Here is a 20,109-nt window from a genome sequence, read left to right as displayed (position 1 = left end):
AGGAATAGTGCCCCTTGGTTGAGGTTAGTAACAGGATTGCCCCACTGTTGGTGTCGGTGGGAGGAATAGTGCCCCTTGGTTGGTGTCAGTGGCAGGGTGGATTTGATTTAAATCGCTAGTAAAAAGGCTTGATTGAAATCCACTCTATTTTAAATCATCATTTTAAAAGAGCAACTATCATCTCTGACCCGCTGCTGGCGCCTCCTCTGACGCCCGCCTGCTGGCGCCTCCTCTGACGCCCGCCTGCTGGCGCCTCCTCTGACGCCCGCCTGCTGGCGCCTCCTCTGACGCCCGCCTGCTGGCGCCTCCTCTGACGCCCGCCTGCTGGCGCCTCCTCTGACGCCCGCCTGCTGGCGCCTCCTCTGACGCCCGCCTGCTGGCGCCACCTCTGACGCCCGCTGTTGGCTCGCCAACACTCGCATTCACTTTAATGGGATGGCTGGTGATGTGGGGCGGTGACACAACAAGGTGAGGAACGTGGCGGCAGCGGGTGAGTGGATGCCCGCTAACAGGCACTGCCATGATGGATCAGAAATGACAGGTGCTATTTAACTGTAAGGACTCATTCTTGCTGGTAGTTTAGAATATTTAGTATTTGCAAACAAATTGTAGGTTTCCTATTTAGAATAATAAGCTGTCGGGTTAGTAAATCAGCGATGTCAGAACTGATTCTATCATACAGTTTGTAGTGTACATAGATCTGCAAAACAATGGGATAAAGGAAAATTCCTGAACTCATGGTTACTGTGAAGTTGTGTGAATGCATCAATGCAGTGCATGTTTTCGCAGCTTGCAGAGCTTGGATTCATTGAATGAGTTTACCAAAAATGTAAATATTGCAGAATATACAGCCTCATGCTACATAACTAAGCTCCATTTCATGCTGAATAAACTCAATTATTAATGTATCTTAAATAGAAAACTATCTTTAGATAGATTTCTACTTCTAAAGCATTTTATAAAAATTTATTTGATTAAAAAACATATATATATATATATATATATATATATATATATATATATATATATATATATATATATATATATATATATATTTTTTTTTTTTTAAATCATTAATTTATATCCACCCTGGTCAGTGAGAGGAATAGTCCCCCTTCCTTGGTGTCGGTGAGAGAAACAATGCCCCGTTTGTGTCGGTGGGAGGGATAGGGTCCCATTGTTGGTGTCGGTGGGAGGGATAGGGCCCCCGTTGTTGGTGTCGGTGGGAGGGATAGTGCCCCCGTTGTTGGTGTCGGTGGGAGGGATAGGGCCCCCGTTGTTGGTGTCGGTGGGAGGGATAGGGCCCCCGTTGTTGGTGTCGGTGGGAGGGATAGGGCCCCCGTTGTTGGTGTCGGTGGGAGGGATAGGGCCCCCGTTGTTGGTGTCGGTGGGAGGGATAGGGCCCCCGTTGTTGGTGTCGGTGGGAGGGATAGGGCCCCTGTTGTTGGTGTCGGTGGGAGGGATAGGGCCCCCGTTGTTGGTGTCGGTGGGAGGGATAGGGCCCCCGTTGTTGGTGTCGGTGGGAGGGATAGGGCCCCCGTTGTTGGTGTCGGTGGGAGGGATAGGGCCCCCGTTGTTGGTGTCGGTGGGAGGGATAGGGCCCCCGTTGTTGGTGTCGGTGGGAGGGATAGGGCCCCCGTTGTTGGTGTCGGTGGGAGGGATAGGGCCCCCGTTGTTGGTGTCGGTGGGAGGGATAGGGCCCGTTGTTGGTGTCGGTGGGAGGGATAGGGCCCCGTTGTTGGTGTCGGTGGGAGGGATAGGGCCCCGTTGTTGGTGTCGGTGGGAGGGATAGGGCCCCGTTGTTGGTGTCGGTGGGAGGGATAGGGCCCCGTTGTTGGTGTCGGTGGGAGGGATAGGGCCCCGTTGTTGGTGTCGGTGGGAGGGATAGGGCCCCGTTGTTGGTGTCGGTGGGAGGGATAGGGCCCCGTTGTTGGTGTCGGTGGGAGGGATAGGGCCCCGTTGTTGGTGTCGGTGGGAGGGATAGGGCCCCGTTGTTGGTGTCGGTGGGAGGGATAGGGCCCCGTTGTTGGTGTCGGTGGGAGGGATAGGGCCCCGTTGTTGGTGTCGGTGGGAGGGATAGGGCCCCGTTGTTGGTGTCGGTGGGAGGGATAGGGCCCCGTTGTTGGTGTCGGTGGGAGGGGTAGGGCCCCATTGTTGGTGTCGGTGGGAGGGGTTGGGCCCCGTTGTTGGTGTCGGTGGGAGGGGTTGGGCCCCGTTGTTGGTGTCGGTGGGAGGGGTTGGGCCCCGTTGTTGGTGTCGGTGGGAGGGGTTGGGCCCCGTTGTTGGTGTCGGTGGGAGGGGTTGGGCCCCGTTGTTGGTGTCGGTGGGAGGGGTTGGGCCCCGTTGTTGGTGTCGGTGGGAGGGGTTGGGCCCCGTTGTTGGTGTCGGTGGGAGGGGTTGGGCCCCGTTGTTGGTGTCGGTGGGAGGGGTTGGGCCCCGTTGTTGGTGTCGGTGGGAGGGGTTGGGCCCCGTTGTTGGTGTCGGTGGGAGGGGTTGGGCCCCGTTGTTGGTGTCGGTGGGAGGGGTTGGGCCCCGTTGTTGGTGTCGGTGGGAGGGGTTGGGCCCCGTTGTTGGTGTCGGTGGGAGGGGTTGGGCCCCGTTGTTGGTGTCGGTGGGAGGGGTTGGGCCCCGTTGTTGGTGTCGGTGGGAGGGATAGGGCCCCATTGTTGCTGTCGGTGGGATGAGAAGTGCCCCACGGGCCAGTTAAAGGCACACAAAGAGCCACAATTTTGAAAAGACGGATATAAAGGATTAGCGCCATAATTTACTCTCACTAAACTTGATCGTTTTGGTCTAGTCCAGCCTTGCGCAATCTTTGCCATGGAGGAATAAACTTTCGGGGTTTAGAGAACCCCTGCTTATATTGGTGTGAAGATCACTGGGGAGAATGCACCTTATATTTGTGGTCATTGGCAAAACTTCCGTCCTTACAAATGGCTTAAAAGGTCATTGCTGCCAGTGGTTGCCCAACTGAGAGACAGAAGTTGCTTATTACTCGGAGAACCCCTAGCAACCTTTGGAGGAACTCTAGTTGAGAAAGGCTGGTCTAGTTTGTTGCCGAGTCCTAATCTCTGTACTCTCCCTGGTCACTGACGTATGGAGAAAGTGGTGACCAGGCTGCCTTGTGGGGCAAAGGCATCCATTGAAATGGGAGCTATGATTGACTTCCTGGCTTCGCCTTCACTATGCTGTGCCGGAAGCAAGATGGCGGCTCCCAATGGGAGAATAACTGGATCTCCGGGGATAGTCATCCTCCGATGTTTATAAGCGACATATACCACCACTTCCTGAGAACAACATCAAATAAAGATTTGCTTTAAATTTTATTGTAAATTTGACATTCTAGTGATAAAAAATAAATTTGCACAAATGGTTCCATTATGCCTGTCCGTTGTCTTGAAGTCTCCTTTTTGCCTAATTGAAAATAAATATGGAGCAAAGGAACTGGCTGCTCTCCCATGACACTTCACCAAACTTTATTATTCCAGGGCAAGATCACAGGAAATCTACCCAGACCAAGGCCCACTGCTTCACCCAGGAAGGGCCTAATCTACGATAATCTTTTTGGGCGAACCATGGCAGAGTGAGGCCTGTTCTGGGTGGATTTCCTGAGATCTTGTCCTAGAATAATATAGTTTGATGAAGGCTGATGTAAGTGGAAAGAAGCCATTTTCTTTGTTCCATATGGGGAGCATTGGGGAGCTACATGAGTTGGCGCCTGGATCTATGGAGACGGGTGAACTGTGGGCTTATGAGCGGTGGCTTCTTTTGTTGTATGGAATTGAATATTGTTGGCAGTCTAGTTGGTTGTTCATCATAAATCCATAGCCTGGCTTGGACAAAGCCTTACACTAATCACATTTGTCTGAAATGTGCAGTTATAGGAATGGAGAAGGCTGGAGGTGGGCATTTTGAGACGTATTGTGCCAAGTAACCGATGAGCAGCAGCTTTACCAGAGTCTGTTCTTTTTGGCGAAAATCATCTCGATTCTGCACCGCAAAAAAAATGTCCTCTGACTACAATATGGCCGCTCGGCCCGGCCTCGCCGCTGTCCATGGCCGCCCGGCCTCGCCGCTGTCCTTGGCCGCGCGGCCCCGCCGCTGTCCTTGGCCGCCCGGCCTCGCCGCTGTCCTTGGCCGCCCGGCCCGGCCTCGCCGCTGTCCTTGGCCGCCCGGCCCGGCCTCGCCGCTGTCCTTGGCCGCCCGGCCCGGCCTCGCCGCTGTCCTTGGCCGCCCGGCCCGGCCTCGCCGCTGTCCTTGGCCGCCCGGCCCGGCCTCGCCGCTGTCCTTGGCCGCCCGGCCCGGCCTCGCCGCTGTCCTTGGCCGCCCGGCCCGGCCTCGCCGCTGTCCTTGGCCGCCCGGCCCGGCCTCGCCGCTGTCCTTGGCCTTGATTCTGCACTGCAAAAAAATATTTTACAATATGTCCGCCCGGCCTCGCCGCTGTCCCTTGGCCGCCCGGCCTCGCCGCTGTCCTTGGTTCTTTGCATGCTGCAGTTCACCGCTATGTTTCTAACTTAGTTTGTTCCCTTGTTGCTGGTGACGGTTTTAACCTCATGTCTGATTGTATGAACGGATGTTCTCCTGGCAGCAGGAAGCGTAATAGACTGCGTTTTTCCTCTTCAAAATAAGCAGAAGTGAACCTGTGGTTGCATAACTTTGGTTTTTATTTGTTTTTTATCAGCGACATCTGCGCTTTTAAAGGAAGATGCTGGTGTAATGGAAATCTAGTGTTTTAAAAGAAGTGGCTAATAAACATGTAATATCCGGCCAGTTCATGTGTTTTTATCATGAAGAAGGGGTCCCAGGCAATGCAGTCCAATGTGCGACACCATGGAAGATCTGTGTTCATCTCTCCCATTGATTTATTGCAAATGAAAAAATGGCACAGGTTAGCTTAGAGCAATGGCTCGTGTTTTATGGGTGATCGGGCTTGTTCAGTAACTCCTTTTGATACAATTTGATTCAGGGTTTGTCTTTTCTTTTTTTTGGAGATATTCAATTTTTTATGTGATTGCGTGTGTGGTGCAACCAATACCTGTACCATCATGGCCAACTGAACCACTTTTCTCTAGAATCGTAAAGTCTCAACATTACTGAGCATTATAGTGTAGGCTGCTAACAATTTGGCCTAATAGGATGTAATCTGAAAATTTTCCTCAGCACGACAAGCTTATAAACATGTTATGTCTTGAACCTCATACGACTCCCTCGGCATCCTGTTTTTGTTGACATCCAGCTCCATAGTCCTCTGTCACTGGCTGTGTCTGTGCAAAGCTCTCCTGGCTGGTAGATGGAGGTTAACAGGGCCTTATAAAGGTCTGTGGGGCTCATCTCCCTGCATCTTCTGGAAGGGGGATGGAGGTAGCTGGGCACCATAAAAGTCTATGGGGCTTGTCTCCTTGTGTCTTGCAGCTGGAATATGGAGGTAGTTGGGCACCATAAAAGTCTGCAGGGCTCATCTTCCGGGAGAGGGATTGGAGGTCTATGGGGGCTTGTCTCCTTGTGTCTTCTGGCTGGAAGGAGGCTTTAGATGGACCCCATCAGAGATTACTGCCTAGGCACGGCTAGTGAGAGAGCACTTGTGATGCCCCTACTTGTGTACAAACACAGGAGGCTGTGGGATCTGTTAGGTCAGTCGATGGAGACGAAACAAATGTACATATTCTTTAAAATAAGGCAGCTAAAGTTGTTGGTGTTTACTGAATGAGAGCTGATGCTAAATTGTGTCAAATGATCCTTGGTACAACCAACAAATAAAACTTCAAAAAGTTAATTGCTTGGCATTGTACATTATATGGCTAAATGTGTATATATACCCCTATAGAGTCCATGTGTTCAAAGCCAGCTCCATACAGGAATGGTTCGACCAGTTTGTTGTAGAGGAACTTGAGTGTCCTCCACAGAGCCCTGATCTCAACCCTACTGAACACCAGTGGGATGAATTGGAACACTGATTGTTGGTAGGTCTTCTCTTTTAAAGGGCAAAATTTCCCAGACACACTCCAAAATCCTGTTTAAGTTCTCCCTATAAGAATGGAGGATGTTGTAGCTACAAAGAGGACCAACTCCATATTAATGACCATGGTTTTGGAATGGTATGCCCAACAAGCTTATAGAAATGAGATGGTCGGGTGTCCACAAGCTTTTGGCCATGATATGTACATGTTTGCTGAAAAGCAAATGCTGCCTAGCATTCAAAGTTCTTTCATTGTGTTGCGTAATACTTATTAAGGGACCTTTTTATGTAAATCTGTAATTTTTTTTAACTTGACCATTGCTTCAGTTCACCCTTTATGGTAGTTTCATGATTGCCCACAGTAATGCGCTCTCATTCACATTAAAGTCCCCAGGAAGCCATCTAATCCCCCATTTTACTCTGACATCTCCTCTCGCCAGCCATCTCTGGAAATTACTATAAAATGAAACTCTTTTACATAGACATGGTGGATGTTCAGCATTTTGCTTTTCCCAATCGGACAACAGTATTTTGTTTTTTTCTCCTTTTTTACCCAGTTAACACGCCACTATTGTCGGCATGTTATCAGACCTTACCATAAGTCTCTTTAGATTTGTGTCTAATTGGAGGAATGCGTTGGGATCTCTGTTCCCTTCATGCCTGATTTTATTAATAGATCCAGGTGAAAGGTAATTCCCGTCACACCGGAAGAGTCTCAGGAAAGGTGTGAGGAAAGCTTAACCATCTGTATGTAGTGGTGTGAGGAAGTCACCATCATCTGTTTAATGGGGTGATGAAACGTCCATCATCATCTATGGATAATGGAGGAAATGTCCACCATTATTGGTTTAATGAGGGGCTGAAACATCCACCATCCTCTATGTAGAATGGGGTGAGGACACATCCACCATCCTCTATGTAGAATGGGGTGAGGATACGTCCACCATCCTCTGTAGAATGGGGTGAGGATACGTCCACCATCCTTTATGTAGAATGGGGTGAGGATACGTCCACCATCCTCTGTAGAATGGGGTGAGGAAACGTCCACCATCCTTTATGTAGAATGGGGTGAGGATACGTCCACCATCCTCTATGTAGAATGGGGTGAGGATACGTCCACCATCCTCTATGTAGAATGGGGTGAGGATACGTCCACCATCCTCTATGTAGAATGGGGTGAGGAAACGTCCACCATCCTCTATGTAGAATGGGGTGAGGAAACGTCCACCATCTTCTATGTAGAATGGGGTGAGGACACATCCACCATCCTCTATGTAGAATGGGGTGAGGAAACGTCCACCATCCTTTATGTAGAATGGGGTGAGGAAAGGTCCACCATCCTCTATGTAGAATGGGGTGAGGAAACGTCCACCATCCTCTATGTAGAATGGGATGAGGAAACGTCCACCATCCTCTATGTAGAATGGGGTGAGGAAACGTCCACCATCCTCTATGTAGAATGGGGTGAGGAAACGTCCACCATTCTCTATGTAGAATGGGGTGAGGAAACGTCCACCATCCTTTATGTAGAATGGGGTGAGGAAAGGTCCACCATCCTTTATGTAGAATGGGGTGAGGAAAGGTCCACCATCCTTTATGTAGAATGGGGTGAGGAAAGGTCCACCATCCTTTATGTAGAATGGGGTGAGGAAACGTCCACCATCCTCTATGTAGAATGGGGTGAGGAAACGTCCACCATCCTCTATGTATAATGGGGTGAGGAAACGTCCACCATTCTCTATGTAGAATGGGGTGAGGAAACGTCCACCATTCTCTATGTAGAATGGGGTGAGGAAACGTCCACCATCCTCTATGTAGAATGGGGTGAGGAAACGTCCACCATTCTCTATGTAGAATGGGGTGAGGAAACGTCCACCATCCTCTATGTAGAATGGTGTGAGGAAACGTCCACCATCCTCTATGTAGAATGGTGTGAGGAAACGTCCACCATCCTCTATGTAGAATGGGGTGAGGAAATGTCCACCATCATCATGAGCTGAGGAAACTCCCATCATCTGTGTCTAATGTGATGAGGAATAGTTCACCATCTATGTGTAATGGGGTGAGGAAACGCCCACCAACACATACAGTATGTATATAGGTGTGTATTTTAGTGATTAGAAGATGTAATGTGTGTCTACAATGTATATATTTTTCTGTTTTTCAGATGACGAATCCTGGCACCTCGTCACGTGCTTTTGCATGAAGCCATTCGCCGGTCGGCCGATGATCGAGTGCAACGAATGCAATACTTGGATCCACCTCTCCTGTGCCAAAATCCGCAAGTCCAACGTTCCAGAGATTTACGTTTGCCAAAAGTGCCGAGACACCAAATTCGACATCCGGCGATCAAACCGCTCGCGCATGGGATGTAGGAAGTTATTCCTGGACTGAAAAAAAAATCAATTTATACAAAAGCGATCGGTTGTGCATAGACAATAAGCCGCAACAGGCGCACAGGGGCGGACGCAAAAACAAAAGACGTTTTATGTTTTCAGCGGGCACACTTTTACAGACGATGGTTTGTTTTCGGTTTTATTTTTTACGGCCCAGGCGGAAAAGTGGGAGTCCGTGGCGACTGCTGCCTGTGGGACAAAAACAGGCGGCTGGTGTTTTATATCGTTAACCGATTCCGCAGGGCACCGTGGGTGTTATATGCCTGTGATCAGACTTTTACCTTTAATAATCACCCGTATCACCATCGGTGTAGACCAAAATAATGTACTGAATTTCAACCGACCAGGACGGGACGTGCTTGTCGCCGAGTAAAGTTTATTTTGTTAACCTTGCAGTTGAACTTTAGTTTTGTAGTCATATAAAAAGCCACAGTTGGCTGTAGAAGACCAGATTATATGAAGAAAATGTTGCGTGAATGTGATTTGTTTTTTCACTTTTTTTTTTGTTTCATTTCTTTGAACCTTCTGCCCAGAAGACATTTCTTGCACATGGGACCGAAAAAAAAACAGCTTGCTGTAAATAAGTGCTAAAAAAAACAAAAACTATAATTTCCCAATAAATGTTTATTTTCGCTCCCTCATGGGTGGTCAGTAACATTTTATATGGCTTTAGTTTAAAGTAGAACCATCATGGAGGCAGACATGGAAAGGGTGGGGGGGTCAGTCTTCAGCCTTATCACCAGGGACTAGTCGGCCTTATAGGACATGCTGGATCTTTTTGGATCTTTTTTAGATCTGTTGGACCCAGATAGAATGTGGATTTTTATTTTCTGCTGGTCAGTTTTTATAAAAGTCTTCCATTTTAGAAAAGGGCGAAACTTTTTTTTACCCCTCGGGCTCACCAGTACAATGTCCAGCTTGGAACCTCTCCTAGCCTACAGGTTCTCCACCACACTGCCATTTTTTAGGCATCATCGCCTAAAAGCTTGGAAGTTGGTGGATTTTTCATTAGCAGATGGAGACCTTCCTTTTAAAAATGGAAAAAAAAATGGAAAATCCCATGGCTTTTAAACACCTGATTGGTTGGATTCCTTAAGCAGGGCACTCCCGTTGACTGGCAGATGTATTCTTTCTCCCACATAAACCTCCATACCGTACTCTAGTGCCATCCACTGTAACCATCGCAGCTGTAGGTACACGTCTCCGATATCTGTTGCCCTCCATGCAGGTCCGCGCAATTTAATGTAAAGCTGCATGCCCCTACTTCTATGAAGCTTAAAACCAACTTTATTGTTCCGGCACAATAGAGGACACCCCACCCAGCACCTGTACTGTGCCACGTTTCAGCATCCAATTAGGATAGTAGAAGCTCCCAGTGGGGGGTGCTGGGTGGCGTGTACTCTATTGTGCTGGAACAATAAAGTTGGTTTTAAGTTTCTTGGAAATAGCAGTGTGCGGCTACACAGAGGCCTGTATTCCAGCTGTGCCGAGAAAAACCTCCCATAACCAGTACTCCGACATTTTTCAGAATAAAAATATGCTCATGCAGAGTAAGGCAGGCCATAGATAATGTGATTTTTCTTTCTTGCACCAAGAAAAGAAGAAAATCACTTCCCCAAGTGTTGATTGGGGAATCCCTCCCGCAGAGCTATTGTGTTCTGAGCTGGGGGAGGGGGGCGGGGGGGCGCGCGTGCGTGCACGGGAGCTGTCCCTGACTAAATAATGCATTGATTATTGCTTATGGCTATAGTCACTGGCAATAACAGCAAGTAAACATCAGACGTGTTGATTGTACCGAAGTTGATGGATTGACTTGGGTGCAATCAGCTGCCCATAGATAGTTCGAATCTTGGCTGGTCCCTGCTGAACCGTGCAGGATTTGAACCATCTATAGCCGGCTTAGCTTCAGGAATGACTTCCATTTTGTCTGGTATTTTGACACGTATACTGTACATCTTAACGCACTTGCGCTGTGGTACACCACATATAGATCTGAAAATAAAGCACTGTTAAATCCCATTCATAATGAAATGGGCTGCCTTAATACAATGCATAAAAACTCGAACATGCCCTAAAAGGTGTTAATGCCCCCCCCCCCATGTGTAAAGGCTTGCCTAATATTTGATCTCTCTGATTTTACAAATCTTTTATTGGTCATTGATGGAAAAATGTTCACCCCCATGGCTAAATCCTCCATAACGGTGGCGGTTTCAGGCAAACAAATCAATATTAAGATTAACCGATCAGTTCTCTTGTTTGTGGGAGTACGGGGTTCATTGGACAGATTGGAAACCTTTCCCATGATAGGTTGGTGTGGGCCACCTTCACACAATGGGTTTATATATAAATAGGAGGACCCTCTACCAGTACATCAACTCCTAAGATCTGCGGAATTGCCCGTTTTTTTTTTTTTTGTTTTTTTTTTTAAACCCATATCTGCCCACAAGAGCAGTCCAATCATGCTCATGCAAATGACTGACTACCCGCCAAACCTACGAATAGCTGAACCGCTTGCCAGTCCGCTGACAGTAAATGTACTGCAAGTGGGTGGCACGTGCAGTCACGGCAACGTTCATGTATGTTTGCCAGCCTCCTCCTGGGTTTGGGGACTACAGGGGCACACCTCTGGCTGACCTGTGCTGTGATTGGACACACTGGCAGTGTCCAATCACAGCACAGAGTTCCGTGTTTACAAAAACGCAGAACTCTGTGTGCGTAGGAACAACGATCTGGCTGTTTTTTCTTCTCCCTGCAAAGCAGAGAGAAAAAAAACAGCCAGATCTGAGTAAAAGCAGCATGCATTACACACTGTTAGGCACACCGTTAACCCCTTGATTGCCCCTAGATGTTAACCCTTTCCCAGCCAGTATCATTAGTACAGTATTATAATTAGCAATGTCACTAGATCACTAGACGTCATTCTCAGTCAGTGTCCCTCCCAGCCAGTATGTGTTAGTGCCAGATTGCTCACCACACTATCACAGTCCCTCTATAAACCGCTAATCACCGCCATTACCAGTATAGCGCCTTTTAGCTATAGGCCAACTCTGGGGGGAAAATGTTACTTCTATTACTTAATGCCAAGGAAGCTGCCATCTTGGCCTCTGTTTGAACCCTCTCCCACCCTCTTCTAAATAAAAGTCCTTGATGCTTCATGAGTTATTAGGCTTTGTTTTACAGCTACTGAAACATATTTAAAATAATAATATAAAAAAAATATATATATATTTTTTTATAGAAAGACCCCCGATAAGCATTGTACCCACCATATAACATAGCCAATTGTACCCACCATATAACATGGCCAATGCTGTGTGACAACTGTAACTGGGAAAGTTACCACTTAGGGCCTTGTGTATGAATAATATGCTAAAAGTGAAATGTATTTTCACTCATCGCATCCAATCTGCATCTTTAAATTCTTTTCAAATCTGGAATGTAGAAACCAGAAGTGAATGCAATTTAACATCGAACCCCTCTATTCATATATTTCAGTTTACGAGACCAAAGTACCTCTAACAAACATAAAGAGTAACGAAAGTATTTGGACCTTGGTGACCAATTGAGCAGCTTGTCATAGCGAGTCTGAATCGAGCCATCAGGTTCCAGGAGTTTCTGTTCTACTTTTATGCACACATTAAGCTGTCATTTAGTGTTATCAAATGGAGGTGGAGGTCCAACTGCCCATCCAAAGCAGGCACCACAGAGTACCGGGATGTCCTTCAAGTTGGGCCAGAACATCTTGTGTGCTTAAGGAGACCTCCTTCCTGGACACGCTCCTTACAACACAATTCTCTGGGTCAGTACAGGCCTTCTAAAGCTCAGAACTGAAATCCTGACCTTTAGACCCCATACACACTATTGGATTTTCTGAAGACTTTTGTCTTCAGATTTACCAAAACCATGTAGTGCAAGGGCCTACCTGATTCAATACAAATTGAAACTCTTAAGGTTTGACCTCCCCATATTATATGGTTTTGCTAAAATCTGAAGACTGAAATCTGCAGAAAATCGTGTGTATGGGGTCTAAGAGAGAAAACACAAGATGTTCTTGACCAGTTTGAGGGATGTGCAGCCTTGTAGGGGGTGGCTGTTTAATGTTCCTAATGCCAGTTTACTAGGAAATGGTTTACACTGTCTATGAATATGAAAATAAGGATTTGGTCGGGTTCTAAGAGAATGACAATTGGGATGCAAATTATGAATTCTGAAGGAAAGCGTTAAGCACTGCCAAGCCGTTTTTAATCTGCAAAGACATTTTAGGATCCATTCAAAGCAATTATCGCTATTGGAACCGCAGCAGGTTCTGGCTGCCAGTGAACATTTTCACAAACAATGGGATGTTGTAGTCGACATAACTACTGGGATGAATGATTGCGACAATATATGTGAAATAGTCTCTGTGGTACCCTTATTACTTTGTGGGGGTGGCAGAGCTTGGAAATAGAGTGAAACTTAAAATGTATGGCATCTCCCTGGGTTAGTGGGGCACCCTTTGTGCATTAAATGGGCTGTTTATATTTATGGGGCTATGACGGGTTCATGTAAATTAAGCCTGTCATGGGAAAGGTAGGCTGTGCTCCTGACTGGCTCTTATGTAGGCCATCTGGCTTCTGTGCTTTGTGTCAGACTTGGCACAACCATGTCAATCAGGAACGTCAGGGTTGTCAAAAGTCCTCATCTATTCTTGGTGACTCCAAATATTGCACCATTAGGGTCAGCATGATGGGCAACTAAGATTTAATTTGAGGAGTAGAGGTCCGCACGGGCATCCTCTGTGACAGGTTCACTTTGACCATCATTATCTTTCTATCTTTTTTTTTTTTTTTTTTTTTTTTATACGTATTTGGTAACTGTACATGACAAAGAGGCCTTTATAATCCACAGTTGGCCTCATTTTTATAAAGGTCAGGATATAGATGCCTAAGATGGGTTTGCTTACCATAACATTTCCTTGAGAGGAGATTGTGGTTAACTGCTGTGGGCCACACAGACTGGTGAACTCTCTCAATAATGAATAAGGCCTACAGTAATTCTAATTATCCTGTGCTGCAAATAGTCAACCTATCATTGCCCTCTTTTTCTACCACAAAGAGCTGCGGGCCAGGTCATTTCCATCTCATGGCGGTGGGAATGACCAAACCTGGCAGAACGCATGGTTGCTATGGTTGACGCTGACTCGTCTTCTTTTCATCAGCCTCCAAGGCCTATAATGTTTTCATATAGATAATAATTCTGGATAATTCTTTAACTGTATTTAAGCAAAGTTGTGATACACCCGTAAAAAATGCCATTTGTCCACCTGACTTTACTTAGCAATTCTATACAAACCACTAAATGCCATGTTGGTGTCATAGAAGACTCACTTGGGGGGGGGGGGGGGGGATAGTTTAATTCTCGGTTTTGTAGCAAGATACTGAGGACCCTATATACACATACAGTATGTATTTGTGTATTTATGTGAGGGAGACATTGTGATGCGGTTGGTCCCCACCATTTTCTATTAGAACTGTATTGGCCGAGCCAGTTTTAGCACTTTTAGATTGCTGTAGCTATCAGACACAAATGAAGATTTAATTCACCAAGCAGTATGTTTGCATCTATACCAGGGGTCTCCAAACTTTCTAAATAAGAGGCCAGTTCGCTCTCCTTCAGACTTTAGGGTGGCCAGTGGGAGTAGAAAAAATGTCCCAGTATAAGTAGGAGTAAACATTGCTTCATCGTTTGTCAGTGGGAGGAATAGTGCCCCTGTAATTGGCATCAGTGGGAGGAATAGTGCACCATTATTGGCGTCAGTGGTAGGAATGGTACCCCATTGTTGGCGTGAGTGGGAGGAATAATACTCCATCATTGGCATCAGTAGGAGGAATAGTAGTACCCCATTGTTGGTTTCATTGGGAGGAATAGTGCCCCATCGTTGGTGTCAGTGGGAGGAATAGTGTCCCATTGTTGGTATCGGTGGAAGGAATAGTGCCTCAATGTTGGTGTCAGTGGGAGCAATAGGTGCCCCAAAGACCCAGATAAGGGCAAGCAAAGGGCCACAATTTGGAGACCACTGAGCCACCAACAATCACTCTTGGGGACTGGAGGCTGTTTGACATCATTAACCCCCACCCTTCCCTCTCACTTGCTGTTCTGGTGACAGGAAGTGAGGGAAAGTGTCCCAACAGCAACACAGGAGGGTTTAGTTCCGCTTTAACTCAAATGTTACTTCTATTACTTTATGCCAAGGAAGCTGCCATCTTGGCCTCTGTTTGATCTGCAGTTGCCATGGTGCTGCACATGTGCCAGCCATTTGATGGTGTATCTAAATCCAAAATGTAAATTATTGCAGCTTCTCGATCCTTGGATGTGAAGACTGCATTAGGCCTTGTGCAGGCAGGAGGTGAGAGGTTGAAAATGCTGCAAATGCTTTGCAGCTGCAAAAAAAAAAATGTCCTCCCCGATTACATTCACTTGACAAAACTGCCTCTAAAAGGTAACCCATTGGGGTCGTGACCATGAGCCTGCGCTTGTGGTGCGGTACTTGCATACAAAGTCCCTATTCAGCTGCAAGAAAAAAAAAGCTGCATCTCCTCCTGAATACCAGCAGCCACTGCTCCGCCACCCTCTGAAAAGCATTCCACCGAGGAACGCTTTTTAAAGGGAGGGCATTGGCTGCAGCCCACAGGTATGAAGAAGCTCTACCTAAAGGAGAAACGCTTGTCTTGGCTCCGAGGACTTTCCCAAGATGTGTTGTTGCATTTTATTTTGTTTTACGTTGAGTTGGATGGGTTGCTGATGACTGCCTATGTTTTTGGGGTCTTTCATTCTTGCCTTTGTTTAAAGTCGTCCTCAAGTAGAATCGCCGAGGCGTACCTTGGACGTATGTGTGTTGGTACAAGTATATCTCCTGTGTATATATACACATTAATATCATTTCGTAGGATTTTTGTTTTCCTTTTTTGTTGGTGAAAGAAATGTTGAACGCGATTTTATAGAACACAGACTGGAAACCATTATGTGATGTACAAGACTTGTGTATCTGCAAAAAGATGTTTCTGTGAAACTCTGTACATTTGTAAATAAAGATATCGATATTTTACCTTCATTTCTTTCCTTTTGGTTATTTATTGTTGCGTATGGGTGCAACTGTAACATGAGTGCCGAGAAAACCAGCATAACCTTCTAAGGCAAAAAGTTTTTGGGTGATGTTGGCAAACCAGCTTTCAGCATCAAGTAGCATATATATATAAAAAAAAAAAAATATTTTTTATATACAATGCAATAAACGTGCAAAAATGGAAATTAGGAGTGTAGGGTCATTGCCCTAAAGAACTATTATTACATTTTACATATAGTACTTTACCCCATGTTGCTAGGTGCTTCCTAACTTGAACTAGGAGTTCAAACTGGGTGCCCCCCTCTCCTACAGCTGTCCGACAACATAGCTAGGAAGGAGATGGCCACTTCATAACTACCTGCTTGTCTTGGCTCCAAGCACAAGTGGCGGCAAGAGCAATGCAGAGAGACAGGAAGATGACCCGCCCCCTCTCCCTCTGCATTCCTCTTGCCGCCTCTTATCGCTATGTTGTTGGATGGCCACAGGGCGGAAGGTCACCCTGACTAACCTCATAGCTAAGGTCAAAAAGCATCTAACCCTATGAGACGTAGTACTTTAGGGAGGGGGGGGAGGTTGCAAAATGGTGAAAAAAAAATGAATGATGCTAATTCTTTAAAGGGTTACTAAACCCAGGAGCCTGCATTCACTATATCTGGTCTCCCACAGTGCACCAGTGGTTCTCAACCCTGTCCTCGAGTACCCTCAACAGGCTATGTTTTGGAAATTTCTCTTATGGCGCATACACACGAGCGGAATGTCCGTCAGAAAACGTCAGATGGAAGCTTTTCATTGTATATTCCGATCGTGTGTATGCTTTTTCTTTTTTTTTTTCCCAAAAATTCTGACGGACCTATAAAATGGAACATGTTTTTTTAGATATTTCGAACGGAACCAATTCGGGAAAACCGCTCATCTGTATGCTGTCCCTATGGACTAAAAATGACGCATGCTCTGAAGCAAGTACAAGAGGGAAGCTATTGGCTACTTGCTATTTGAACTTCCTTTTTCTAGTCCCGCTGTACGTCACCGCGTTCTTAACGATTGGACTTTGGTGTGTATGCACGACAGATTCATCGGAACTCTGTCTGAAAAACCTTGAGTGTACTCCGACGGGAAAACCGGCCGCGTGTACGCGGCATTAGATAAAATATCAAGCCATTGACTCCGATTTAAAGCACCTGTGCAAGGTAAAGGTGGACCTGCAAACGCGGCCTGTTAGGGATAATTGAGGACAGGGTTGAAAACCACTGTAATACACAGAACATGCAAACTGCTAAATACCTTTTCTTAGCAGTATATAGTAGTCTTCTCCTTTGACTGTCCTATGAGGCTGCATGACCCCAACTTTGTCTGGACAGTGCTGATTGGCCCTGTCATGATCACATGTACCCTCCCAAAGGGAAAAAAAAAAACACTTGCAATACACACCAAACTGAGCATGTACAGAGTGACTCCAAGGCTTTGTTCTATCAGCAGATAAATTGGGGACAGTAAAAGAAGGGGAGGGTCAGAAGACAGGATCAAACAGCCTTTTTGCACAATGCAGAGGATTAACCCCTTAGCTTCCACAGTGAGTATAACAAGCATGCCTTACTGCATATACAGGCTGATTTTTACGGTTGTGGGTTTAGTAACAATTTAAAGCGGGAGTCCGCGTTTTTTTTTTTTTTTTTTTTTTTTTTAAGTGGTTGTATACTCATTTTTGGTACTTTTACCTACAGGAAAGCCTATAATAAGGCTTACCTGTAGGTAAAGAAAATATCTCCTAAACCTGTACGGTTTAGGAGATATTCCCCTCGGTATGCGCCGCTGACTGCAGCGGCGCATGCGCACAAGGGGATTCTCGGCCTGAAAATCCGGCAGTGTCCGGCCGGCTGGAATGAAATCTCCCGTGCGCATGCGCGGGAGTGACGATATCGCGGCTCCGGCCACTCACAGCGCCGGAGCCGCGATACCCGGAAGAAACGCCGAGGGAGCATGTCAGCTCCCTCGGCGTGGATCGGGCCAGATGTCGGGGCCTCGTTCTAAGGTAAGTATTTCATAATGAGCTAGTATGCGGTGCATACTAGCTCATTATGCCTTTTGCTTTGCAGGTGTAAAAAAAAAAAAAAAAAATTGCAGGTTTACTACCGCTTTAAAAGCCAGCAGCTACAAATACTGCAGCTGCTGACTTTTAAAATAGTGACACTTACACGCCCAGCGCGCTCGCGATGTCTGCACCCGAAGCCGATCTCTCGATCATCTCTCGGGTGCTGCCGCCGCCATCTTGGGTATGGGAATCAGGATATGGAGCCGTTCGGCTTCATTTTCCGGTTCCCTACTGCGCATGCGCTAGTCGCGCTACGCAATAAGGATGGTCCCCGCTGTCTCTGGGATCCGTGTGTTTCCCAGCACGCAGCGGGGGACCTTCGGAAAGGGGCGTAGCTTCTGCAGAATCTACGCCGGAAGTGGGTGCAGATACCTGTACTGTACAGGTACCTGCACCCCCCTCCCCCTGAAAGGTGCCAATTGTGGTGCCGGAGGGGGGGAGGGTTCCAATGAGCGGAAGGTCCACTTTAGGATGGACCTCCGCTTTAAGCTCTATAGAGCTACATTTAGTGGAATATTCACTGGAAGGACATATCCTGAAGCTTACACACAAATATTTCGGCCACCTAACGCGAAGAACAGGACTCATTGGAAAAGACCCTGATCCTGGGAAACATGGCAGGAAAAAGGAGAAGAGGATGATAAAAAAACAAGATGGACAGAGAGCATAATCGAAACAACGTGAAGTTAGGCGAGCTTTGTGAGGCAGCGGAGGACAGAAAAGCCTGGTGCGCTATGGTCCATGAGGTCACGATGAGTTGGGAACGACGAGAGACAGAGAGACATTCAGTGGTGTTTGCAGATTGTAGTCGGCCTGAGATTTGTTTATATATTCTGTGCTCACTAGGTTCCCCCAAGCTCAGGAACATTGATTACTTCTGCCTTCTGCTGTTGAGTTGTCTCTAGCAGTCAGCGTGAGAGGTAACATTTATGTGTTTGTTATGAATATTTATCTGCCTTGGCCAATTGAGGGATTTGGTCATGCAGAAATGCAACTTTCTAGAACAATCTTCCCTCCTGGGCTTTTGCTTAGGAGGGAATGTAATGTGAAGAGGTATTTTCTTCCTGGGCCTTGACTTAGCTGGGGGCAGGAACTGGATCCCTTGCTTGGAGCGTGCATCCAGAAAGAACTAGAGCAGATGGCTACCTGCATGGTGCATATCTACGGGGATAAGGAAGTTGCCTACTTGAATTAAGCCTCTTTGGGAAAGTCTATGATGGAAGACGGTTACCTCTATGGAGTATCTATGGGAAATTCTATTATGAAAGAGATACCAGTATGGAGGATGGCTACCTGTATGGGGCATCTTCTGGAATGTCTATAACAGTGATGCCAAACCTTGGCACCCCAGATGTTTTGGAACTACATTTCCCATGATGCTCAACTACACTGCAGAGTGCATGAGCATCATGGGAAATGTAGTTCCAAAACATCTCGAGTGCCCAAGTTTGCATCACTGGTCTATAAGAAAGATTGCTACCTCTAGAGAGCATCTTTGAGAAAGTCTTTGATGGAAGATGACTACCTGTATGGAGCATCTTCGGGAATGTCTATGATGGAAGATGGCTACCTCTAGAGAGCATCTTTGAGAAAGTCTTTGATGGAAGATGACTACCTGTATGGAGCATCTTTGGGAATGTCTATGATGGAAGATGGCTACCTCTAGAGAGCATCTTTGAGAAAGTCTTTGATGGAAGATGACTACCTGTATGGGGCATCTTCGGGAATGTCTAAGATAGAAGTTGGCTACCTGTAGGGTGCATCTTTGAAAAATTATATTATGAAAGATAGCTACAAGCATCTTTGGAAAAGTCTATGATGGAAGATGGTTACATGTATGGAGCATCTTTGGGAAAGTCTATGATGGAAGATGGTTACATGTATGGAGCATCTTTGGGAAAGTCTATGATGGAAGATGGTTACATGTAGGGCACATCTTTGGGAAAGTCTATGATGGAAGATGGTTACATGTAGGGCACATCTTTGGGAAAGTCTATGATGGAAGATGGTTACATGTAGGGCACATCTGTGGGAATGTCTATGATGGAAGATGGCTACCTCTAGAGAGCATCTTTGAGAAAGTCTTTGATGGAAGATGACTACCTGTATGGAGCATCTTCGGGAATGTCTATGATGGAAGATGGCTACCTCTAGAGAGCATCTTTGAGAAAGTCTTTGATGGAAGATGACTACCTGTATGGGGCATCTTCGGGAATGTCTAAGATAGAAGTTGGCTACCTGTAGGGTGCATCTTTGAAAAATTATATTATGAAAGATAGCTACAAGCATCTTTGGAAAAGTCTATGATGGAAGATGGTTACATGTATGGAGCATCTTTGGGAAAGTCTATGATGGAAGATGGTTACATGTATGGAGCATCTTTGGGAAAGTCTATGATGGAAGTTGGTTACATGTAGGGCACATCTTTGGGACAGTCTATGATGGAAGATGGTTACATGTAGGGCACATCTTTGGGAAAGTCTATGATGGAAGATGGTTACATGTAGGGCACATCTTTGGGAAAGTCTATGATGGAAGATGGTTACATGTAGGGCACATCTTTGGG

At 46.5% G+C, this 20,109-nt stretch overlaps 1 protein-coding gene across 1 annotated transcript in view; it reads left to right on the top strand.

Annotated features, from left to right (window-relative positions):
• PHF13 (PHD finger protein 13) overlaps nt 1-15,442 on the top strand; it is a 38,444-nt gene extending 23,002 nt beyond the window's left edge. Inside the window, 1 exon segment of the mRNA XM_077458260.1 lies at nt 8,124-15,442. Coding sequence (XP_077314386.1) covers nt 8,124-8,350 — 227 coding nt within the window. The 3' untranslated portion in view covers nt 8,351-15,442.
• The last annotated feature ends 4,667 nt before the right edge of the window (nt 15,443-20,109 follow it).

This window comes from Lithobates pipiens, unplaced genomic scaffold, assembly GCF_037356315.1.
Source record: "Lithobates pipiens isolate NorthernLeopardFrog02 unplaced genomic scaffold, aLitPip1_a1.2 Scaffold_27, whole genome shotgun sequence".
Taxonomy (NCBI): Eukaryota; Metazoa; Chordata; class Amphibia; order Anura; family Ranidae; genus Lithobates; species Lithobates pipiens.
Note: the sequence above shows the minus strand (reverse complement) of the source record. Positions and strands in the feature narration are given on the sequence as shown.